The 26,200-nt window shown below is 43.6% G+C and overlaps 1 protein-coding gene across 2 annotated transcripts in view; it reads left to right on the forward strand.

Moving 5' to 3' along the window:
• DCBLD1 (discoidin, CUB and LCCL domain containing 1) overlaps window positions 1–23,213 on the forward strand; it is a 65,456-nt gene extending 42,243 nt beyond the window's left edge. For both annotated transcript variants that reach the window (XM_047860271.1, XM_047860272.1), the window contains exons 6-15: window positions 6,284–6,417; window positions 12,108–12,148; window positions 13,480–13,689; window positions 14,299–14,423; window positions 14,696–14,843; window positions 14,944–15,051; window positions 17,171–17,255; window positions 17,484–17,533; window positions 18,417–18,536; window positions 21,204–23,213. In XM_047860271.1, coding sequence (XP_047716227.1) covers window positions 6,284–6,417; window positions 12,108–12,148; window positions 13,480–13,689; window positions 14,299–14,423; window positions 14,696–14,843; window positions 14,944–15,051; window positions 17,171–17,255; window positions 17,484–17,533; window positions 18,417–18,536; window positions 21,204–21,694 — 1,512 coding nt within the window. In that variant the 3' untranslated portion in view covers window positions 21,695–23,213. The remainder of the gene's footprint in view (window positions 1–6,283; window positions 6,418–12,107; window positions 12,149–13,479; window positions 13,690–14,298; window positions 14,424–14,695; window positions 14,844–14,943; window positions 15,052–17,170; window positions 17,256–17,483; window positions 17,534–18,416; window positions 18,537–21,203) is intronic.
• The last annotated feature ends 2,987 nt before the right edge of the window (window positions 23,214–26,200 follow it).

Genomic DNA, 26,200 nt, shown 5'->3' on the forward strand with positions numbered 1-26,200 from the left:
TGAAAATAAATGAAATAATAAGTATAAAAACCAAGGTTATTCATGCATTCATTCCTGTTTTTCCATGCATTTCCACTTAAGCATGCTGTAAATGAAATGGTAGACAAAGCCCTTTTCAACCCTAAGAGTATAATTCCATCTATTTTCTTTAATTTAATGCTCCAGCTGATTCATATAGCATAGCCAAGGACATGAACATTCACATCACAGGATAACATTGTGTCTGGGAGCAGTGAAGCCATCTGCCCTGCACTTACATAGTACTCCTTCCTTCCTCACACCCCAGTTTCTTATGCAGAATGAGACTCTCTGGTTACACACATTGTTCCAAGAGAAAAATAAATTCACAAGACATTTTCCCTAAACTATATGTCCTGTCTCCATATACACAGTCCTTTATTTCTTATTATTTGCAGATCTCTATCCTGGAAATTTGATATCTGATTTTTGAATATTAACATTGCTATTTAAAATAGTTTCATTCAGGAGCACCTGGGTGGTTCAGTCGGTTAAGCATCCAACTCTTGGTTTCGGCTCAGGTCATGATCTCACCGTTTGTGAGATCGAGCCCCGCACCCGGCTCTGTGCTGTCAGCACAGAATAGAAATGCTGACAGCACAGAGCCTGCTTGGGATTCTCTTTCTCTCTCTCTCTGCCCATCCTTCTCTCTCTCTCTCTCTCTCTCTCTCTCTCTCTCTCTCTCTCTCGTGGGTGTATTCCGTATCTATTGGTACATAACAATATTACTACCAATTTAAAAGATTAAAACAACACATGTGTTACCTCTCGTGTTCTCTGGGTTAGGCGTTTGGGCACAGCTTAGCCAAGTTCTCTGCTTCAGGATCTCACAGGGGTGCATCCAAGCTGTCAGCTGGGGCTGCATTTCATCTGAGACTCAACTTGGCTTCGAAGCTCACATGGTGTGGGCCGCATTCAGTTACACATGGATTGTTGAACAGAAGACCTCAGTTTCTTCCTGGATTTTGGCTGGAGGCTCTCTTCAGCTCCTTGCCATTCGGGCCTATCTGACATCACTGCTTTCTTCTTCAAAGCCACCCAGGGAGAATTTCCCGACAAAGGAGTCTCCTAGTAAGACAGGTTACAACCTTGTGTAATGTTATCATGGGAGTAGCATCCTACCACTTTTGCTATTGTTCTTTTAATTAGAAGAAGGCCACAGCTCCCACCTAAACCCAGAGGGATTATGCAGTGGGGGAATGCCAGGAGGCAGAGATCCTGGAGGTTATCATAGAGTCTGTCCTCCGTGGTGCCTTCATCTTAAGGAATGTGTTCAGTTGTAGCAAGTTCTTCCTAGAAGGGTCTTTGCAAAACCGAAGCATATTTTGTAGGTCAGGACAACAGAATCTGTAAAACAAGTTACAAGAGAAACTGTTGAAGAAACAGGTTCTCTGCGTCAGAAAAGAAGTATGTTGTCTTAAAGAACAATTACAGAAAAGGAACTGGTTCATTCTATGTTGTTCCCGAAGGCAGAACTAGGGTCAGAGGGTGAAAGTTACAGAGTACCCAGTTTTAGTTACGTGTAAGGAATAATTGAGCAGTGCAAAATGGAGTCGGGTATCTCAAGAAATGGTGAGCCCTAGTCCCAGGAAGTGTCAGGTGTAGGCGTTAAACCATTTGTCAGACATGGCCTATATATGTGTAGGAAGGTGCTGTGGGGTGGAGAAAGTGACAGTCTGTCAGGAAGTATCAGCGGAGAACTTTAAAGGTCTTTTTGAATTCTTAAGGTTCTGTGAATCTGTCTCCTTCACTGATGAATTAAGGCATCTGTATTGGTATATGCTTACCACGCTAGCTAAGTAGGATGAGCTTCTCTTTGAGATCTGCCTTACCCAGAAACCAGAAATAAAAAAGCCCTAGAATAGTTTCTCTCTTGGCACCTTCTCCCAAGTCTGCTGACTGTACCATCTGCTTTTAAGACATCACTTAATAACTTGTTTCAATATATTCTCCATACCCCCAGAATATTCAAGAAAGACTATAGAATAATGGAAGACAGTATATGTAGTGCACCCCTGGTTTAGGAGGAGAAGGGGAGAAACCAGGCCTTTGTACACACCCACAAAAAGCCATTACACAGGGAAATACATTATAATAGCGTGTGATTGTTTCCAGGTGATAGCAAGCAGTGTGATTGATTTTTTTCATATTTTCCAACATCTCTAAAATGAATTCAAGTAACTTTTGCAAAGAAAATGTCGCCGGGGTGCATGGGTGGCTCAGTTGGTTAAGCGTCTTACTTTGACTCAGGTCATGATCTCGTGTTTCATGTGTTCAAGCCCCACATTCGGCTCTGTGCTGACAGCTGACAGCCTGGAGCCTGCTTCGAATTCTGTGTCTTCCCCTCTCTCTCTGCCCCTCCCCTGCTCGTGTTCTGTCTCTCTCAAAAATAAATAAACATTAAAAAAAAAAAAAAAGAAAATGTTGCCAATATGGTAATTACGAAGACTGTACCAACATAGGAACAATTCATAGGATAGACCGTGGAACATATATATTTAACATTTTACTATCATTTTAAAACATGAGCTTTATTCATGTTTTATTAAATTCAATATGAAGCGTTTACTTTTTTTAAAGTTTTCTTTATTTTGAGAGAGAGAAAGAGCATGAGCAGGGGAGGGACAAAGAGAAAGAGTGGGGGGAGAGAGAGAGGGAGAGAGGGAGGGAGGAAGAAAGGGAGAGAGAGAGGAAGGGAGAGACAGAGAGAGAGAAAGAGAATCCCAAGCCCCAAGGCAGGGCTCAAACTCATAAACCATGAGATCATGTCCTGAGTCGAAATCAAGAGTTGGACGCATAACTGACTGAGCCACCAAGCACCCCTGAAGTGTTCACTTTTATATTAAATTTTATTTTAATACTTTGTCAATACTTTCCAGTACAAGATGACTTTTCCTAAAGGAAGACATAAGAAAATACTCCCAATTCTGGCATGATTTGATAATCACTTTGAAAGTTGATGTAGTCTTGACATTGTCTTGAGACTGTACACTCACAAGCTCGCTCTCTCTCTCTCTCTCTCTCTCTCTCTCTATTTTAAAAAAAGGTTGATGTAGTCTTCATGCTGATCTGTTTAGCCATGTTTTACGGTTTAATGAACTTTAGAAATGTTTAATACCATCACCTGCAATTTTGTGAGCCATGTAGGTGTTCCTCTCAGATGTCTGAGAAAATGTAAATGAAAAATTAGGTTTAAATTATTCCGTTTGAGTTGAAGCCAGTTCACCATTTAACATAGGCTAGTGATGTGACTTTCCTATATTTACATTTCAGTGAGGTTTAGACCTTGAAAATTGCTAGAAAATCAAAGTATAAATTTCCTCTTCCAAAGGAAATTTATAAAAATCAAGTTCAGTGAAAGTAAAAATTTAAAATCAACACCCAAAAGCCCCAATTTAAGTAAACATTTATTTAAGTTGATTGAGTGAGCGAGGAATTTTGTTTTTCTTAAAGAAAATAATCCTGTGATAATTTTATAAAACTGTAACAGCCAGATTTGGAGGTTATTCTCCTGGAGTTGTATCCTGTGGCCTGCATTGAATATCATGGAAAAATGTGAGCTGCAGTTGAATAAATTCCATAAAATGGGTATATACTGCTAGGGTCCCTCAACGCTGATTACTATGGAAAATGGGAATGTATGTTGGCCAATGATGCTGGTAGGTTCTATTGCTAATTGACCTGTGAACCTGTTCTCTTGTAACCAAGGAGTCCTTGGGACATGCCAAGTCCAGTGAGAGCTCTCCACTAGGCAGGGCTCTTGGGATAAAGACTACCTCATCCACAGAACAAATTCCAAGGAACAAACTCCAAATGATCTCAGGGACAGTGGGATCATCTACCCAGTAGACCACTGAACCAATTGCTTTTCATCTTGGGGCTGAGACACCTAGGCAGGCCGGCAGGGACGTCATAGTAGGTACATAGGGTGCCTATTAGAATCACAAGGTAATAGACCATTAGAAAAGATACTAGACATCATGCAGTCCAGGTTTTTCATTGTACACAGGAATTGGGGAGCTGGATCCACAGCAGTGACATGACTTATGCACACCTAGTAGGGTTAGACACAAAGCCAAGACGATGAGCTAAATTGCCAAATTTAAATTCAAGGCTTTTCTGTTATAACTGGCTTGCTCCATTTTGTACTCCAAGAATCTACAACAATGATAACAAACCTTTTTTTTAAAGAAGGAACATTCAGAAAAAATAAAAACACAAGCTGCCTATTTAATTTAAAGATCACTATTTTGGGGGCACCTTGTTGACTCAGCTCGTTGAACATCTGACTCTTGATTTGGGCTCAGGTCATGATCGTGGTAGGATCAAGCCCTTCATTGGGCTCTGTGCTAAGAGTGGAGCCTGCTTCAGATTCTCTCTGTCTTTCTGCCTGTCCCCAGCTCGCACTCACTCCCTCTCTCTAAAAATTAATAAATAAAATATTTATTTTTATTTTATAAAAATAAATATGACTGGTCTCCTGGGTGGCTCAGTCAGTTAAGCGTCTGACTCTTGATTTTGGCTCAGGTCATGATCTTGCAGTTCCTGAATTTGAGCCCCGCATCAGGCTCTGTGCTGACAGTGTGGAGCCTGCTTAGGATTCTCTCTCCATCTCTGCCCCTCCTGCTCGCTCGCTCGCTCTCTCTCTCTCTCTCTCTCTTTCTCTCAAATAAATAAACTTAAAAAGAATAAAAACAAAATAAAATAAAACACTGTCTTTTTCTCATCTTCTAGTATTTCTGTTTTTCTCCAAAATCAGGGAGGGTAATAACCACATCTGTCTTTCAACATTCTCTTATTTCTTCTCTGTCAGGAACTGTCCTTCTCTTTTGTTTCTGAGAGCCATTATTGCAAGACTGACTCATTTTCCCAAATCTAACCTAGTTTTGGAAATATGCACTCTCTAAACTAAACATCACAGAAGTTCTCAATTTTATTGCAACCACAATTATTATAAAATATTGTTGGTCTCCTTGGTCCCCCAGATATTGTAACCAAAATCCAAGAAATTTTTTCCACTGACAATAAAGTCACAATGTTGTCAACACAAAGAGAAATTCCCAAGTCCGGTTATCAAGACATAATTTCATGAGCTACTCTTCCCATGTTGGCATTAACCATCATGGAGAAGTGGGGCATTGCTAAAGATGATTTGGAAAATGATGTTTCTCAGCCCCTCAGTCCTGGGCTCACTGCCTAACCACCCTCTCAGGCAGGTCTGTGCCCATGGGGACCTAAGGGCCTGGGCACCCCATGGAAAAGTTTCAGTCCTTCCTCCAGCCCCACTTCTAATGTGCCAGTGCCAATCCCAAGGCCACCTGCTAATCAGCCAGTCAGGTGGTCCTGCTCAGTCTGTCACTCCAGGCAGCAGACTTGGAGGCCTGGGCAGGTGCCAGCTGTCTGACCCTCCCAGAGGAGACTCAGGAAATGAGGTGGAGGCTGTGGGCCCTGGGTTGCTCATCGTCATTGCCCTAAGACCTTTATGAAGTCTTTTGTTCCATTTCATATTCTGTTCTGTTTTTAATGCCTTGTTCAGTCTCTAAATCAATTGTAAAACGAAGCTGTGGTATGGAAGATTCACCTTCTCAAAGGATCCTTAGTATGTGTATCTGCTAAAGCAGATGTAAAAAACTGATTAGTTATTTCTATTTCTGTTTGAAAAGCCACCCCCAAATTGAGTGGCTTAAAATAACAACCGTTTTATTTGCTGATGAGTTTGAGGGTCAGCATTTGGGCTAGTCAGTTCTTAATCTGCCTTTGCCTAGAATAGCCCCTGTAATCATGTGGGGGGATCATCTGGGGGCGGAGTGTCAAAGGTGGCCACGGTGACATGTGTGGTGGTTGGTTGTGCCATGTTCTCTGCAGCAGAACAAACAAGCTACCTGGCCCAGTGCAGTCAGTAGGAGGTGCCTACACAAGGGCATGACCATGGGGAGGCGTTTGTTATTCACTGGGGGGTCACCACTACTAAATTACCTACTTCCTCTCTAGTGGATGGATTCCCAAGTTAGCATAAAATTGGTGACTCTAATGTCATTTTGAGATCTGCTGCAGAGAACATGGCCCAGTCAACTGCTACACATGTCACACGTGTCATAGTAATGCAGTAATTTTCCCCTCTTCTTTTTGTTTAATAAGGTACAGTGTAGCAATGTCATGGGTCAACTAGGGATCCTGACCACGTGTTATAACAAAATGGAAAACTCCCACCATGTTTTTAATGTGTTCTTGAGTAGCTGTGAGTGATGATGTTGCTGTATTTCAGACCTCTGTATTGTGCAAAGCCGCCATCCATGCTGGAATAATTGCAGATGAGTTGGGAGGTCAGATCAGCGTGCTTCAGCTCAAAGGGATAAGTCGATATGAAGGAATCCTTGCCAATGGTGTGCTTTCAAAAGAGTAAGTACTTTGTTTTCTGTTTTGAGTGGAAGGTAACCCCAAAAGCATAATTTATCAGCTCACAGTTTTGAAAGGACAGTGGGTGTATGATACCAAGGGTTTGTCAGCTGGGAAGAATGTGTGTGAATGCTTAAAGCAGCATTTATGGTGTGTTTGTAGAAGATAAATGCAGCAATATAAGAGCTCACTGGTTATGCTGACAAGTAAATTAAAATTAAAATGGCACACATCTGAAGTTCTAGGGCAGAGGAGTGTTTCTACTCTCAGGTGCTTTAGTAGGAGAGAACAAAGCCTGTTCCTTTTCAGTTTTTCCAGTTGTAAATTACCTGTTATCTCCAATGTTACCAAAGGTACTGAAGGAGACAGAGAACTGAAATAAGCCCCCATAGAACCACCAAGCTCCCCTGAAAGATCCTTGGAGAGAAGCTCTTAGTGATGAGTAATAGTTGGGAAGTGAAGGGAGGTTGTTAATTAGCATTAACCTCTCTGTTCGCTGTTATCCTCTGCTCTTTTAGCTTTATGAGAAAAAAGTATGTCAGTTCAATTGTTTAAACATTCAACCTGGGCTTTTAATGCGTTTGGGTTTCTTCAGCTTCTGGAGTGGAAAACAAGAGCTAAATATAAGCCCCCCTTGTGGTCCAGGTGTCCACGCATTGAAACAGGCAGCTTGGAGTGGGCCAGAGGGAGGCTTTTCTCGGGTAGATGCCTTATGAGAGAAAGTGATCCTCAAGCCACGTGTTTATCTCTTGCTTCCTCCCTCCCTGTCTGCCTCAGAAATGTCTTCCTGCTACCATGACCCTGTGTTTTTGGGACAGGTTGTCACATAGTCTTGGGCTCAAGGATATGGCACAGGACAGAGACTGCAGACATTTCAGGATCCAAAAGTAGGGAAAAGTAGGTTAGGGCCTGTATTGTCTACCCCTCCCTAGTGTGTATGCGGATCCCCCCCGGCCCTGTCCCGCCATTTTGGTGTGGTCCCTGCTTGTGTGAAGAAAGAACATGATCATCATACTTCCCTGTTCTGTTCTCCCAGTGGATGTAGACCATTTCATCTGGTTAAAAACATAAGGGGGTAGATAGCTTCCCTAGTTAGCATAAATATAGTACCTCTGATGTCATGTTGAAAAAGTTATGCAATAATTTTTTCCCTTCCCCTCCTACTTTTTATTTACATGTATTCTAGCTTAGTTTAGCAATCTTGTGCTTCACATAGGGATTCTGACCACAAGTTATAGTATTATTTTTATAGGAAAAAGTATCTTAAGTTCCAAAGAACCAATCGATGAACTCACAAGTAAACTTAGACTAAAACTCACTTCTGGATTGAAGCGTTGGCCTAAGCTCACAAGGGAGGGGATTTAGAAGCAGTGACTGAAGTTGGTTAGGTCACCTTCATGAAGGAAGCAAACCTTGGGTTTGGTGGAAGGCAGGAACAAAGCATCTGGGGACCTGGGAGCAGAGCCAAGGCCCAGGGAGGGACACCAGAGGAGTTGTGGTGGTCAGCTCACCATGCTCATGTCCAGGGCCCTGGCTGGTGGGTGGCTGAGGAGAAAAGGCAGAGCCCCCACTGGTAATTCCGAGTCGGGGATGCAGGTGGGGGTAACCAGAAAGGGTGTTCCACGGTCCAAGTCTTTCACAGGCAATGCAAGTGACCCTGTGTGCAATCTATAAAAGGCAGTCATCCTCATACCCTGATGTGTAGGCTCACCGTGGTGTTTGTGCTCTCTGCTTGCTATGGATAAGACTTCCCTCTACTTTCCCTCTGGATAGGACTTGTAACTTTGACAGGCCCCGAAGTGTTCTTTTTATATTGTTCGAACATTCAAAGACAAATTACACCCAAATTTGTGCCACAGTTTAAGATCTAAAAGCTTAGTAACAGAGTGCCTTTAGAAACTAAAATCCTTAAATAAATAAAATATATATACGTGCATCATAAATTCATTTTTATGTATGCACACACATGTATTTTATACATGCATATATGTACACACACATGTACTATATGTAAATAAAAGTATATATGCATGTGTTGTATGTGTGTGTGTGTGTGTGTGTGTGTGTGTACATTTTTTTATGTATTTGCCTCAGACTGTTTGGAACATAAATATTATACCTGATTTATAGTAAAAGTGATGCTTATGCAATCACATGGAGACCTGAGAAATCCGGTGATTCTACTCCAAGAACATCCCATGGGGTAGCCATGGCATCTCGCCATTGGATCACCACCACCATTTGTCCTACGCTTGACTCTCAGAAAGGACACCCTCTCCTACAGTTCCTCAAGCTCCCCCTTCACTATGTTGTACAACTCTTTTTCAAACCCAACCTTCTATTGCTTGCATGTTGACTTTTTCAAGGCCTTCCACAATCTGTTGACTCCTCTGGGCTCCAAGTCATTCCCCAAAAGGTTCAGGTTAAACAGATTTTAATGCTTTTGAGAACAGAGGAGAGATACTGGCAGCAAGCAGGCGTCAGATTGCGTGTCTCCAACCCGAGTATGTTCAATGCACAATTTGGATGCTTTAGGACCTCACACAGGTGTTTCACTCCATCCTCCTGAATATCATTGCCCCCGATATCCAATATTTCACATTATGATTGTGCTTGAGGGCATTAGCAAGCTCCTGACAGCCCTCCACTGTGAAAGAACAATCTGGCAAATCCAGGTTCTGGAGGCTGCAGTCTGGACAACCCAGGGCCTTACACAGAAACTTTACTCCCTCATCTCTCAGGTTATTCCTCCTCAGGTTCAGGTGGGTCAATCTCGTGTTCTCAAGGAGAAATCTGACAGGTACTGCAACTGGGTACACCGAGCTGGCAGCACCAGAGCACCAATCTCTCCAAGGCACACAGTAAGCACAGTGATCAAAAACCAGCATGATCTTGACCCTTGAGGATCTGTTTCTGTTGACATTTTTTATGGTTTGATGCTACTTCAGGAAGGTATCAGGCCGTGGCCCAGATTTGTTGGGTGCTACATCTCCAAATCGGAGTGAAGAATTAACCTCTGGTGTTAAATCTGCTTTTTGGACTCTCTTGCCTATGTTTGTATACATTGCAGTGCTTCCTTTGTAGAATAGGACTGCAAAAAGTTTAACTTGTACTACCAGGGTTTTATTTTACTGTTGGAAAAGAATTATTTAAACTGTTGCACAAAAGTAGACATGTTCTGAGTTACTTCTGGGCTGAATACAGATGAAGTCGCTTTATGGTCATCTGAAATTAAACGTTGATGCAAAGATAAGAGTACGGAAATCGAAACCATTAATGGCTTAGGAAGAGTTTCGTTCCGCATTCCATGTGGTTATTGGAACACATTGTCCGATTTTTGTTTTGGTGCGAATAGATAGAAAGTCCAGAATTATATCAAGGTCCCTTCTTTCTAGCTCTGATTTTGCTTTGACTTTTGGTACTGAGCAGAGAAGAGTCCACCACATGCGAATACATCTCCTCCACTCATTTCGATTCCCAAATCTTCAGGGAGCAGTTGTTTTCATCTGCGCTATTTTGCTGTTGGGGAACCACTGTACGTGTGGTCATTGAACTTCTGTTCCCACACATGATTGTTTGGTGTTCAGGAAAAAACACAGAAGGAAGCAGTACAGCTGAGGAAGGAGTCCCTAAAGTAAATATCTAAGGTTCTTCTGGGATTCATCCGGGTCAGGTCACTTCCTTGATTTGAGGAGACCAGAATGGAATCAGGAAGAGAAGCTGACCTCATACAGAGGGCGAAGGCTCAGACCATCAGCGGGGAAGGCTTTTCTTTCAGTTTGCATCGGACTGTTCTCGATTGCTTCTCTAGTTCTCTGGGAAGGCTGGCAGTACTTGTAATCTGATGGAATTCGTGCACCCTGATGTGTGACTGCCTCAGAACTCCTGCCTCCTGGGGTGTTTTCATTTTTAAAAGAGGAGGCTCATTTACCAATAGAATTCTCTAAGTGATTGTGTTTAGTTAGTTTACTAGAGTGAAATGGAAAAGCATATTCCAGCTGGTAATGGAGAAAAGCCAGGCAGAGGGCCGTTAGGAGCAGCGCCTCCCCTGGCGGCATCTTCCTGGGGTTAACTCCAGTTATCCTTCTTTCCATAACTTCTCTTTTTCGGCAACGGCGAAATAAATATTTTAGTGTCTCATGACAGTGGGAGTGAGTTTAGGTCCTCTGGGTTGCCGCAGCATTTTGTGCACTTCTTTGGGTAAAATTTCAAGTGTAATACTTAGTGCAGGAACATTATTAAAAAAAAAAAAGGAAAAAATCAAATAGAGGCTCTAAATACATTAGTAAAACTTTAAATTGTGAATTGCAACAATGTGTATCTTTTTTTCAAAGTTAGAAGAGCTGGATTTTCACCCAGGCTTGGCCACCCACTGAATTCAGGCAAGTCCTGCGACCCCAGTGCGTCTGCATTTTCATGTCAGAAATGATCGGTGCCTGCATTATATTCAGGATATCGCAGAACCTTTATGTGGAATAGCAGGGCTGTGAAGTCTGCTTGAGAGTGGACAAAGAATGTGAAAGAAAAAGTCCATTCCAGGGAATTTGACTACCTGCTACTTCTAATCAACAACAGCAACCAAGTTTTGATGGAAAGATTCTTATACTCGTGTCCAGTCTAGGTTTTCTGTGGATTTCACAGTTCAGTAGTCTCTCTGTCCATTGTTGCCACATATAATACAGACTTAAACATTTAAAATTATAAGCAGTACTCTCAGATTGTAAAATAATTGAACACAAAAGTGACATCTATCTCTGTGTTTATCTCTAGTATCTAATATAATACTATGCACATAAGATTAATCTTGAGAACTCTAGATTTTCTATTTATTCTATGTATTTTTACACTGCCAGGTTGGTAAGGGATTTATAGAGGGTAAATATGGTCGCAGGCCTTCGGAATCTCTTCTCCACTGAAGGAGAGAAGTGCAGAGCGAGGTTGATGTGATAAGTTTGCCTGTGTGAATAATACAAGCTGTGAAAGCGCTAGAGTCCACAGGCCCAGGGATGAATGCCAGATCAGCGGTGACGCCCAGGCCAGGGCCAGCTCAGTGAGATGCTATGAGTTTTCTCCAGCTGTACCTTGTCATCCGGACGCAGGAGCTGGTTCACGGCTTGGCCTTAGTTGCTACAGTAGGTAGGAGTGTGACTTGAGAGAGAATGAGCTGAGGCTGTCCCCAGAGCAGCAGTGCTGGGGCAGAAGCCGTGGTCATTTTTCTAAAAGTGGCCAGTCTTCTTCATGTCTCTCAATGGTCCTTGATGATCGACAACGATTGGGATGCTTTAAGGTGACTACTGAAGCAAAGGGAATATTCAGGGCAGTCATTCCTTCTGCTTCCATTGCTGGGTATCAGTTAGTTGGGATTTCAGGCTGCTCCTGAGATGGTGTATGTGCACTTTCCTTCCCAACACAATGTGGCATGATGGAATCCAAACAAGATTTTGATCCAACAGCAGTGACTCAGAGTCCTGGCCACTTGTCACCTGGGTGACTTGAGGAAAATTGCCCACCTTCAGTGTGCCTGAGTTCTTGGTCTAGAAAACACCAGTGACAAAGATAATAACAGCCTTGCTGGGGTGCTGTGAGGATCACATGAGGCGAGGGGAGACTCTGAACCCTGTGCTTGGTGCTGTGTCAGTCATTAAGATCCAGGTAAGCAACTCACCTCCTCATGTTTGTGTTTATTATTTCAGTGGTTCCCTGTCAGACAAGCGATTTCTCTTTACCTCCGATGGTAAGGATCACATTTTCCTTAAGAATTTGATATTTTAGGGGCGCCGGGGTGGCTCAGTCGGTGGCTAAGTGTCTGACTTGATTTCCGCTCAGGTCGTGATCTCATGGTCATGAGATCAAGCCCTGCATCAGGCTCCACGCTCAGTGTGGAGCCTGCTTAGGATTCTTTTTCTCTCCCTCTGTCTCTGCCCCTCCCCTGCTCTCAATCTGTCTCTCTCTTTTTCTTTCTCTTTCAAAATAAATAAATACACATTAAAAAAGAGAATTTGTGGGGCACCTGGGTGGCTTAGTCAGTTAGGCATCCAACTCTGTCTCAGGTCATGATCTCTCGGTTTGTGAGTTCGAGCCCCACATCAGGTGAGCTCGAGCCCTGCTTTGGGCTCCCTACTCACTCTCTCTCTCTCTCTCTCTCTCTCTCTCTCTCTCTCTCTCTGCCCCTTGCTCACTTATGCTCTCTCTCAAAAACCAAAAATAAATAATAAAAAAAAGAATTTGATATTTAAAAATCTTCAGTGCTAGTTTATTCTTCCATACCCCTCCAATGATGTAGTTTAAAGGATTTTCTTTTTCTTTTTCCACAGGTCAGGCAGCACCAAGTATGCTGTGACTTAAAAATACCCAATATTAAAAATATAAAATAGTTCAATTATCAATAAGCAGAAAATATTTTTCTTTATAATCTAAGCTATCTCAAACTTTTGCCAGAAAAGAATGAAAATTTGAAATGACACTTATTTTAAGATAAATTCCTTCATGTTAGATTTGAACAGAAAAACCTTTTGAATATTACGGTTTAATTTGTGGGTTTTTTTGAATAAAGTGATTAAACAGAAGTATGTAAAATAAAGGCTTTTTAGTCCCTCTGTCATGAAATATAGTCTACGTAAATATTCTCTCAGCATAAAGGAAAGTTTTTCAAGAACAGTCTGCATCTGTCTTCTTTGTCCAGGGAGAGGAGTGTGGCCTTTATTTGCTAATGTCCATGTTGCCTTTACAACACATACCACTTTGCTGAAATGAGGGTGAATTTAGAAGTTTAGAAAGGAAAAGCTGTGGTGGGAACAAGGATGTCATTTGTAGGGGAAGTGACTTCAGTGAAGTCCATTTAAAAAAGAAACAGCAATCATTTCAAGATACTGCAGTACAAATGAATCAAATGAGAGTCTGAGTCATTAAAATACTAGTAATTAAACAGTCGATTTGATATCAGAATGGTAATAAATCAACTGAATAATTCTAGGCGAGGTGAAGTGCTACTTTTTTTTTTTTTTTGCTTTCATTTCGTGTTTATATCTAAAGGACTTTTTCTGGCTTTTTTTGTTTTTTTTAAAGGTTGCAGCAGATCATTGAGTTTGGAGCCTGATACGCAAATCAGAACTACTTGGCAGTGGGTCAGTGAGATGGGAGAACAGCTCCATTGGTCCCCTGGCCAAGCCCAGCTTCAGGACCAAGACCTATCATGGGCTTCGGGGGACAGCAGCAAGAACCGCAAACAGCGAGAATGGCTGGAGACCGATTTGGGAGAGAAAAAGAAAATAACAGGTGATGACACAGTGCAGTTTTACAAATGCAAAATGACTTGCTGTTCAGATTATGTTTTTGAGTTACATAGGTGCCGCTCTCTGTTCCTCAAAGTACTCTGTCTTTTCTAAAAGTAACTACCAAACCTTCTCATTGTCTCTATGGGCAGAACCTATATGCAGATTGTAAGTATGGATATACGGAGTAGAAAGCCCACACAGCGGGGTGCCTGGGTAGCTCAGTCGCTTAGGTTAAGCATCTGACTCTTGATTTTGGCTCAGGTCATGATCCCAGGGTCATGGGATCGAGCCCCACATAGGGCTCTGCACTGATAGCACGTAGTCTGCTTGAGATTCTCCCTCTCTCTCTCTGCCCTTCCCCCACTCATACTGTCTCTCACTCAGAAATAAATAAACTAAAAGAAACCCACACTGCAATGAGGAAACCTTTGTATGGTATATTGTCAGTGTGGAAACACTCATGTGTGATCAGGTTTCTAAATGCAAATAAGGAAATTTGGCTTGTAAAATGATTTGAGATTTCAAGTGAGAAAAGGAAAGGAAACCTAAGATTATAATCCATGCTATATATATTTTAAAAACTAACCTGTCAATAATATTTTCTTACCAGGAATTATGACCACAGGATCCACACAGTCGAATTTCAACTTTTATGTTAAGAGTTTTGTGATGAAGTTCAAAAACAGCAACTCCAAGTGGAGGACCTATAAAGGAATTGCAAATAATAAAGAGAAGGTGAGAGAAACTTTGGACTAAAGAACTGAGTAGGAGAGCAGGTCTCTACCTATTCTTATCACTGCGTTTCCAGAAAGCAGATTTGCAGCACCACCTTAGGTAACTCAGCCTTGGTTGGCAAAACCTTGTAAATTAACTCTCAAGTATGTCTACAAAACTACAACAGACATAGAATCCTGGCTTTGGTGTCATATATCCAGGTATGAGTGGGTGGAGAAACACCTAGGAACTAACTAATAGCATCTTCAGGTAAAAGTTCTTTGTTTCCACAGGTGTTTCAGGGCAACTCTAATTTTCGGGATCCAGTGAGGAATAATTTTATCCCTCCCATCGTGGCCAGATACGTGCGGGTTGTCCCCCAGACATGGCACCAGAGGATCGCCTTGAACGTGGAGCTCTTTGGTTGCCAGATTACACAAGGTAGGACTCAGGGCAAGTCAGCGAGTTATTTGATTCTGATCGTGCCCTTTCACAAATTGTTGTTACTAATATGGTTTTTCCAATATCTCCTCTACCTCAGATAATGATTCATTGGTGTGGCGCAAAACAAGTCCAAATACTGTTAGTTCAACTAAAAGAGAAGATGAGATCATCACAAGCTCCATCCCCTCAGAAGAAATCCCCACAGGTAGAGAGCAGTTTGCTGTTTCGTGCTTTCCTAAGGAGTATGACCAGACTCCATGTGATATTACAGTGACTTCAACGAAAACTTTTCTCTGTCATATCAATGTCTGAAGTCAGATGGTTCAGAGGTAGCTGGATATGTGTTAAAGGATGAATATCTGCAACTATTAATTGCAATATTGTAAGTAGAAAAAGTAGCATTTTCCTTCAAACACTGGGTGAATGTTTCATGGAAAAATAATAGCACATGCATGAATTAGAATACCCTGGGGCGCCTGGGTGGCTCAGTCGGTTAAGCGGCTGACTTCAGCTCAGGTCATGATCTCGCGGCCCGTGAGTTCGAGCCCCGCATCGGGCTCTGGGCTGATGGTTCAGAGCCTGGAGCCTGCTTCCGATTCTGTGTCTCCCTCTCTCTCTGCCCCTCCCCCGTTCATGCTCTGTCTCTCTCTGTCTCAAAAATAAATAAACGTTAAAAAAAAATTAAAAAAAAAAAGAATACCCTGCAGCCATGAAAAAGAAATGTGTTTGTAATATAGGAACCTTTCGGAGATGTACTGACAAACTTAAAAAAATAAGCAAGGTATAGGACAGTCTGTATAGCCTACCATGTGTGTAAAAAATGAGGAATAAAGAATGAATATATATGTATAATCATTCCGGCATCTCCAGAAGAATGTCAAGAAATATAATTTGGCTTCTCCTAGAGAAGGAACAGAGGTAGGAGGGAGGCTTTTTTATACGTTTCAAAGTTTGAACATGTAAATGTATTGTCAGTTCAAGCAATAAACATTAAAAGTACATTTACTTTTTCAGAATATAAAATATTAATTTTATAAAATTCAGTAAGATTAGAGATAAATAAGAAAATAAAAAGCCATAAATCAGCATTTATAGATAATCACCATATCCCACTATATCCAGTCAACTATATTTATGTAAATGACCTTGAGGAAAACCTGTAATTTGTTCTGTAGCAAGTATTTTTCACTTAACATTGTATTATGATGATCTTCCAAGGTTATTAAATCGTTGCAAAACACAATTGTTAATATCTTTATAGTATTTTCTCATATGGCTATACCATCATTTAGTTAACCATTCCCCTATTGTTGGATGTTTAAATTGTTAGATTTTTCCCAAATTTCCACTCTTGTAAATAACGCCAGTGTTAGTCACATAACTTTTGTTCCTTTCAAAGGTCCTTATCTCCCCCTTTCACAAACTGCACATTTCCACTCCCGATCATCCCGTTGTTTTCTTCCCAGGGATCAAAGATAAAGAAGGGTGAAGAACAAATCTTTCTCCTTTAGTTTGCCTAGTTTCTACAAACTTGGGGCCTGCTTTAGCGGCCGTTCAAGTGATTTCCTTTTTTAAAGTAGGAAGACACGGTGTTCCGTGCGGCAAAGTAGAAATGCTGTTTGAGGTCATCAGGCTGCATTTCCTCTCAGTCCACAGCTCCAAAGCCCTGGTAACGGGAAGCATGGGGCTTCTCTTCCCTTCCCCCTCCCCAGCTGCTGTTATTGTGCAAGTGCAAACGTGCCCACCATCTGGGGGAGACTGGGTACTTGAGCTCCACCCTGTGCTTAAGTCCTTCACCTCTCTGAGTAGCTCCTGTAAACCTTCCCCCTCAATTCTGATTTGGGAGTCTAATATCGTCCAAACAACAAGCTTAGAGTAAGTGTTAATCCCTGAGGACCATCAAAAATCGCCTTTTGGAGAAAAAAAAATTTTCTTTAACTTTAGCCATGATTTTATTTATTTATTTTTTAAATGTTATCTATTTTGAGAGCGGGAGAGGGAGAGAGAAAAATTCCCAAACAGGCTCTGCGCTTGTCAGCACAGAGCCCGATGCAGGCAGGGCTCGATCTCATGAACCGTGAGATCACAACCTGAGCCGAAATCAAGAGTAGATGCTTAACCGACTGAGCCACCCAGGCGCCCCTTTAGCCAGGATTTGGAAATCCTCTCTTTTTGCTGTCTGACATCAGTAAATGCCTAGCACATATTCATTTTCCCCGTGTATTAAACTGCGGAAGACCTTTCAAATCAGTGTTCAGTTTTAGATTGAGCAATTCGGTTGCACTTCCTTTCTGTTGTAATGTGTGGCTTTTCCCCCTTCCCAGGAATAAATGTCACAACTGTTGTTATTCCACTGGTGCTCCTGGCTCTGCTGGTTGCTGGAATGGGAATCTTTGCTGCCCTTAGAAAGTATGTGACTTGACATTTTTAAATTTCTCCTCTAATCCTGCAACTAATTACAAAACCAAAATGTTTGCTTTTCAGATGCTCGTGCATAGAAAAGCAGCATTACTTCGGCCAAGATAAAATGCTAATTTATGTGTTAAAAACAAGTTGTGTAGAGGTAGAAAGTATCATTTTATAAACAGTACTCCTCACTTAGAAACCTTTTCAAGTAGGATTTTTTTGTTTCTGTAGGAGGAAGAAGAAAGGAAATCCATATGGATCAGCTCAGGCCCAGAAAACAGGTTGGTTGACAGAAAACTCCACAGTTTTATTCTGTCTTCGAGAAGGGACAGGGTCTGCTGATTAAAATTATGTGGCTCACACTTACATCGTCAAAAAATGAAGATATGCAGCCTTTAAGTTAGCAAGTCTAAAAGGAATGGAATATTGTGGCCTATCTCTTTATTTTAATGGAGAGTTCTCATGGCCAGTGACCTTTACTTTTGTTCAGTATTATCCCATCACAACATTCTTTTTTTTTTTTTTTTTTTTTTTTTTTTGGCCACCGGAGTTTAAGCCACCACACTGCTTGTCATCCGGGAGAAGTTATAAAAGCCGCATCTGTGAACTGAACTTTGTCCGGTACTGCTCTGCATCTCCAGGCTTCCACTGTATTTTCCACTCTGGGAGAGCGAAGGAAGAACCGGGCAGGGTTCACGTTCAGGTTTCAGAGAATCCTCAGGACACAGGGTGCCCCAAGCAATGAGTCAGCTGTAGTCCAGAGAGGGCAGCAGGGCAGGACCCCTCAGAATCTCAGGGGCAGCTTGGGACCCCACCTGCACAGGGTCTCAGCAGCCAGCTGTGTTGACTCCTCTGAGACATGAATGCTGTATCTGTGTAGATTATGGAAAACCATGCCCGGCTGGTGTAACAGAGGTATAATCTGGGACCTGCCCTGGTGGCAACCCAGATACAAGTGGAAAACACGGATGGAACAGTGTTTGCTGTTGTCCTAACAACCTCAGCATGCTGTTTCCCTACACATAATCTGGGAGCCATGCCACGCACTCATCATGGTCAGCCGGCAAAAGGCGGCCTGACGTCCAGCCCATTGAGGAACACGTCAGAGACTATGTGCGTTACCCTTCTGAGATACATGTTGGTGTCGTGTTATCTTTATTCCAGACTGTTGGAAGCAGATCAAGTATCCCTTTGCCAGACACCAGTCGGCTGAGTTTACCATCAGCTATGATAATGAAAAGGAGGTGACACAAAAGTTAGATCTCATCACAAGTGATATGGCAGGTACGTGTCAGGCCTCTGTGACGGTGTTATGAGGCAGCAAGTGCTGCCCATGGGAGTGAGGAGACCAGGAGGGAAATATGACTAAAACCTGGTGTGGAGATGGGGCCCAAGGAATCAGCAATGTGTACGGTCCTCTCTTTCCTCTGCAAAGTGTTATAAATGAACACTGAGAGAACTACAGCATAGCTATAGCAATGGCCCTGAGGGACCACAAAAATCTGGTTGCTAAGATTTTGGTTAAGACACTAAGGAAGGGAGACTGGAAAGATGAATTAAGCCCAGTTCCTGCCCTTGAGAAAAGAGGAGACAGGAGATGAAAGAACCTGTCCAGTGTTCGAATGACCTCTGTGTTCCTGATAAGCCATTGCTGAGGGTCAGGCTTCTCAAACTGTGGAGAAGGATCCATTTTTTGCCTTTGAAAAAATTATTATTTCTAATCTGTCAGAAACCACTGCTTTTGTAAAATACAATGCAGTTGACCCTTGAACAACAAGGGGTTTAAGGATGCCCACCCCCTGCACAAAAATCCATGTGTAACTTGACTCCCCCAAAGCTTAACTGCTAACAGCCTATTGCTGACCAAAACAACCTACTGTTGCCTCCACCCTTACCAGTAACATAAACAGTGGGTCGACACACATTTTGCATGTGATTTGCATTATATATTGTATTCTTATAATAAAGTAAGTTAGCGAAAATGTTACTAAGAAAATCCTAAGGAAGAGGGCCACTTGGGTGGCTCAGTCAGTTGAGTGTCTGACTCTTGATTTCAGCTCAGGTCATGATCTCCTGATTCATGGGATCCAGCCATGAGTTGGGCTCTGTGCTGACAGCACGGAGCCTGCTTGGGATTCTCTATCTCCCTCTCTCTCTTTCTGCCCCTCCCCTGCCTGCATGCATACGTGCACATGCTCTCTTTCACTCTCTCTCAACATAAAGAAAAAAGAAAATCACAGGAAAGAGAAAAATATGTTTCCAGTACTATATACTACATTGAAAAAACTCACCTATAAGTGGACACACACCGTTCCACCCCTTTGTTTAAGGGTCAGTTGTATAAAGTAGAAGTAATGACATTTTAAAAAAGACATACAAAATACAAAGCTCTAATTCTTTTATTAGATTCAACGGACATAAGTATACTCTCTCAAGCTGCTGGGAGTTGCTAAACACTTGCTCTCAATTTGTGTGCTTGTCTTTTTGCAGACCTGTCTCGGTTCTCAGATACATAGGCATCTGCAGACCACACTCTGGTCGCCCCGCTTAGCTTCTCGTGACCCAGAGTGCATTCTGAGGACCAGAAGCATCAGGGAACTTGCTAGAAGTGTGGGCTTTCAGGCCATGCCCCAGGCCTACTGACCCAGAAGTTCATGAATATATCAAAGTCAGAAAGCTACCAGTGGAAAGGTTGCTTGAGCTGCTGCAGAACAAAGAGCATCTCTCCACCCAAAACCCATCCTCTTAATTCCTTTCCTGCTGACAGTCTAGTGCTGCCTTGCAGACAAAACAGGGGAGAAAAGGCCCCCATGTCTATCCTTTTCTTCCTTTCTTTTTTCTTTAGCTTCTGGTGCAGCATGCCCTCCTTCCCCACTGTGTGGTCCTTCTCCAACACCTTGACTGTGTCCCCTAGGGTCTCGCTCTTGCCCTCACTCAGCCACAGTCTCTCTCCTCAGTAGCTGCACCCACCCTGCTCCAGAGCTCCCAATAGAGAGCCCTTCTTTGCACTTTTGTCAGCTAAGCCCAGACTTCCCTCCCTGTCCCGGAGAAGTAATTCTCACCTGCTAGACACCTCTGCCTGTCAGTGTCACCAGTTCCTCAGTGTGTCCAAAATTGAACCTGTTATTCCTAACCCTCCCCAAGAACGCTCCATATGTTTCCTCTCCCAAGTGGCTTCCGGACTGTGAATCCCAGGCTTCTGGGCTTAACATCCGGGAAGGGGCCTTGGTTCCTCTCTAGCCTCATGACTGACATCGTTGGTAATAACTTTCTCTGATTCCTGTCTCCAAAGTGTGACCTTTCCAAGGCTGCTGCCAGACCCCTAGTGTGTGACTGCTTGATTTTGTTTGTTTCTCATTTTTCAATCTTCACTTTTTTTTTTTTTTTAAGTTTATTGGGGAGGGGTGGACTGGGGAGGGACAGAGAGAGGGAGAGAGAATCGCAAGCAGGCCCAGGGCTGTCCACACAGAACCCCACTGGTGGGCTCTATCTCTCCAAAGATGAGATCATGACCAGAGCAGAAATCGAGTTGAAGCTACACCCACTGAGCCACCCAGGCGCCCCTCTTTCCAGGTTATTTAATCACTGTTGCCTTTTCTCTCACAGCAACCACCCCTCCCCCCCTCCAAAATTTGGCATTTCAAGGGCCAGTTTAAGAGCTCCAGGAGGTATTTCCCCTCTCATTCCCTAGGTGTGGGGAAGCTTAATCTCTGTCTTCTCCGGGTTCTAGTGACCCACCGAGGCTTCCTAAAGCAGCAGTATGGTTGCGCAAGTCCGTGTGTGTGTGCCATGTACGCCTTTCCCATTCTCGGGCTTTCTCATCCTGCCTGCTACCGGTTAGGCGCTCAGCCGAGTTGGTTCCGCAGAGCACCTCCCTCTGCAAACAACCGGCTTGCCCTCGCATCCGTGTGACACACACACACGATGTGTCTCCTGCGCTTTTGATTGCAGATTACCAGCCTCCGCTCATGATTGGCACCGGGACGGTGGCGAGGAAGGGCTCCACCTTCCGTCCGATGGACACCGAGGAGGAGACCCCGCCTAGCACCGAAGCCTGCGGCCACTACGACCGCCCCCTGCTGGCCGGCCGCCACGAGTACGCCCTGCCCTTGACCAACCCCGAGCCCGAGTACGCCACGCCCATCGTAGAGCGGCACGCGGTGCGCGCGCACACCTTCTCCGGCTACAGGGTGCCCGGGCCCCGGCCGGCGCACACTCACTCGCTGTCTTCCGGCGGCGCGCCCTACCAGAGGCCGCCTCACCCCGCGCCCGCAGCCGCACGCCCGGGCTACGATCGGCCCACGGCCGGCGGCCAGGCCGCGGACCGCGCCCACCCCGACTACCAGGAGCCGCGGGCAAAGCCAGCCGCCAGCGCCGCCTACGCGGCCCCCAGAGACTGCCTCCGACCCCTCAGCCCCACGGCCATGACCGCTCTTTTGTGAGCACACTGTGAAAGCAACCTGCTGCGGTACCGAGCGGCGGGCTGTGTGCGGCCCTGGAAGAGGGGAGATGTTCAAGTGCGCGTGTGTGAGCGTGTGTGTGTGAGCGTGTGTGTGTGTGTGTGTGATTTCATAGGATCCTGCGGTGGAGTCCGAGGGACCACCTCTCCTACTGTTTACAAAGTGGTGCATCTGGTGGTGTTCTGACCCTTAGGGCAGGGGTCTGTTGGTTTTTGTTGGGCTAGAAAAATGAAAATTTCCAGATAGCATTTTCATTTCTCTGTGATATTGAGCTGCTTTGGTATAAAATGTGCAATCTGTACAGAGTTGTATTTAACATGAATTAAAATAACTTAAGTTCGCTTTATCAGAGTTTTAGTTCTGCACAGTGGTTAAGTGGGAGAATGCAGCTGTTGCGAAATCGTATATAATAGTATGTTCACTTTTTAAGTATATTTTATCCGATACTGTGTTAGCAGCAGGTCTGTTTAAACTTAATCTTGTTATTGTGGCTCATTTCCTCTCCTTTGGTAACTAGAACTAAAAGCATTGCTAACATTCTTCCGGAAGGAATGAAATTACTTGAAGCATGAGAAGCGCACCAGGGTGGTGGTTAGCAATTAGGATTGTAGATTAAAACGGAACACAACACAGCCACCTCAGCAGCTGCCTGTTCCTTAGACTCCACTTCAGATGGGACTTGTGGAGGCCAGTAGGGGGCGCTCGGAGCAGGAGGTCTCTGTGGCCCCCAGGGGGCCTCCCTGCCCAAGTGGGACAAAGGCCAGGTCCCACTTTGCCTCTTCCTCACCTCAGGCCTAGCAGATACTGTGCAGCTTTCACGTGCAAATCCACCTCTTGAAACTCTGCAAAGCCAAGTGCTGAGACTTAACAGCAACCAAAACTGCTCTCCCCACAAACTGAACGAAGGCAGCACAGCGATTGTAGTTTGAATTACTGTGACAGATGCTTTTGTACCTCAGGTCGAAAATACGGCTGAGGTCACATGCCCACACTTTTCATGACTTTCTTTAGAAATAGCACATTGTACTCTGAAGCACAAAGTTATTTAAAGTGTGTTCTTACGAAAGTGACAAAGGCAAAATCCGCGTTGAGCTTTTCTACTGAGATGGTTGGGAAGTGAACTGATTTTGTAAGAAACCTTGTTCCCTTGAGTGTGTGTCTCTAATTCCAGATTAGTCCGGACCTCAGCTGTACCTCATGTTCAGTGCTTTTTGTCTGTTTGCTTTGGGTTCCCTGGGGCAGGGGGGGAGTTGACCTCTTTTGCCAAAGAGGAAAGTGTGTGCTTAACAAAATGTGGACCAAAAAAATCCTTGACCTAAAAAACGTATTATAATCCTATTTGTATGACTATGAGTCTCTGTGAAAGTATAAATATTAAAATAGGGTGCTGGAAGTTCATGGCAGACTTTTCGGTTATTTTAGGGGATAAACCGTTTACTTTGTGGAGTTTACATGGTTTTATATGCATACTAAGTGTAAAAATAAACTATGCCAAATCACAGAGCCCTGCCCCTTATTGGTGTCCTGCCTGCCAGGCTATTGAAGGCATTTGAGGCTCAGCCTCCACAAAAGAGCAAGTGGTACGGTGGAAAGAGGCTGGGTTTGGAGTCAGGTAGATCTCGGTTCCAGACCCTGATCTGCCACGATAGTGGAGTTATTTTGGAAATAAGTGAAGCCCCACCAAACCAGCAGAGTCTGTTCAAGCTTGCTATAGGAGGGGAGTCGACCACCATCACTTGCCTTTTTGGCCGAGAGAGACTGAAAGGCAGCAGAGGGGGGTGCAAAGCTTTATCATGGAAAAGAAAGGAGGGCTTCAAGTGATTGGAGGCTGATGACCTAGGGAAGCTGTTGGATGGATTAACTAGATCATTGGTTAGGGATGCGTATTTGGCTTTCTCGGGTTGGCCCTAAGTTGGGAATGGGGACAGAAATTTTGGAGGCTGTCAGCTATTAATCAAATCTTAGTGATCCGGGGTTGATGTAGGCATTATTGCTTGGCTTCCTGGATGGTTAACTAGAAGTAGCAGTCTGACCTCCTACAAGTCTGACTTAACAGCAAGACTGGCTTTCTGGGCTGGTTACTGTGGATAAAATGGGTTGCTTTTCTGCACTTAACGGCTGTGGGTTGTGAATCAGAGTTCAGTTTTTATTTACCCATTTGTATATTCAGTCTGTTCCGTATAACCCTTGGCTTCAGTTTCCTCGTGTGTAAAAATATTAATGCGGGGCACCTGGGTGGCTCAGTCAGTTACGTGTCTGACTTCGGCTCAGGTCATGATTTCACAGTTCATGAGTTCGAGCCCTGCATCGGGCTCTGCACCGACAGTATGGAGCCTGCTTGGGATTCTCTCTCTCTCTCTCTCTCTCTCTCTCTCTCTCTCTCTGTCTCTCTCTCTCTCTCTCAAATATATAAAACAAATGTTAATGAAGGCTTACAAGTAAGAATTGGGACAACATTTATTTATTTTCTAATCCAGGCTCTCAGCGGGCTGCATATAGCCTTCTAATATTAAAATATTAGTCCATAAGAATAGAATTCTTTACATTTTCCTCCCTCACACTTCTTCCCTGTACTCGTGATCTAATCACAACAGAAAGAGAACGGGACTTTGTTTTGGGACAGCCCTTCCTCCGGGTGGCCTCACTGTGTAGACCGGGTGGGTTGAGAGGAAAGGTCTGATAAAAACCCTACACTGCCCACCTTAAACTAGAGGATAAGAGGAGGAAAATAGTATGCCTTTCTTTTTCAGTGTTTTGCAACATTGGCACATGTGATAAGGTGAGAATGAGATCATTCTAATTGTCTGGTGTCTTCTATGTTATCAAATCCTATTGGGAGGCAAAGATTGCATTCTATCATGTACAGTTGTGGCTGCAACACATCTCCAACAAACAAGATGACACAGACCACAGAAGCTGCTGAAACTTTCCTCTGGGCTTTATTACGATCGAAACTTTCATTAATATTTATAATCAGCCTAGAAAACCTCTAGACAGAACGTGAGAGATTGTTCTGTGTTTATTACACTTGCTCTCAAATCTTAGAAAATGCAATCACAGTTATAGACACAACTATAGACACCATGAATAGCCTTTCGTAAGTATATTGCTGTAAGGCCTTCTATAAATACATCAGTTCAGTAGCCCAAGTGTAGGCACCACGTTGGCCTCACTTTTCTCAAAATGCCTCGCTTTCATTCATTCATGCACCAAACAGTTCCAGGATTCACCCTGTACTTACTTGAAAGAGCGTGTACTCGAGACAGCATACCTAAGCTCGCTGCAACCTTGGGACAATGGAGTGCGCTAATGGGAAACTAGGATTGAATACAATCCTGCTAGTGGTCTTCGCCCCAAACAGCCCAGCCCCTCACCCAGCGCTCTCCCTGCACCCACACTACTGTGCGCACCGCCAGCCCCAGATCTCTCCTCTCCCACTCTACAGGTCTCTTTCCCAGCCTCCCGGTTCTACAAATAAATTCCCCTCGCGGCTTTAAAGATGTCTGCTCTGTTTCTTGGTATTCAGCGGTCTTAACTACTATGTGTTCAACTGTGAATTCTGTGAATTCATTTGTATTCACGTTACTTGGGACGTCTGCGTCTTGAATCCTAGGATTCGTCTTTCTCAACCATGACAAATTCTCAGCTATCCTATTTGCCTCTGCTGTTTTCTTTTCTCACTCCTGGAACTCCTGTTGGATTCATTGGACCTTCTCATCCCATCCCCCCAGGTCTCTTAGCCCCTCTTCTTTTCCGTCTCTTTATCTTCTGTGCTGAGTTCTGGGTCAGTTCCTGAGGTACAATATGGCATAGTGGTTGGGTGCACAGACTTGGGATTGCCTGGACAAGGAGCCATAGTCTCTCGGTACCTGTTTCCATGCTTGTTATGTGGGGAGAAAATACTATCCACCTGCCCATGCCTGCTGTGAAGATTAAACGAAGCTTCTCAAGCATCGCGTGGCCCACATGAAACACTGTGTAAGATTCCACGTTATATTCCAGTTTACTAATTCCTTCTCCTGCTATCTAATCTGCTTCATTTAGCCATTGCGGTTTTAATTTCAATTTTTAAAAAATTTCTATGTTGATTCTTTTTCAAATATGCCCTTTTCTTTTTTTTTAACACTGTTGCGGTATTTTCTTGGGCTTTGATTCCTTCGTTTAATCATTTGAAACACACTAATTTCATATCCTCTTTCTGATTGTCTTGTTTCCTTCATCTCTGAGTAAGAGCCAGTGTACGATGTTTATAAGGCTCGGTCAGTGCCGTGCAGTAGAACTTTGGTAATGACGGAAACATTCTCTGAGTCGTTCAGCGTGGTTCTCGTTAACTACACATGGCCATCGAGCACTTGAATGTGGCTGGACTGAGTGAGGAAGACATTTTTGGTTTCCTTGAACTTCAGTTTATTTGAATATAAATAGCCGCATGTGGCTACCGGCTGCTGTATTGGACAGGACACGTCTGTGACGTGCACCCCCCCCCCC

The sequence above is a fragment of the Prionailurus viverrinus genome, chromosome B2, assembly GCF_022837055.1.
Source record: "Prionailurus viverrinus isolate Anna chromosome B2, UM_Priviv_1.0, whole genome shotgun sequence".
NCBI lineage: Eukaryota > Metazoa > Chordata > Mammalia > Carnivora > Felidae > Prionailurus > Prionailurus viverrinus.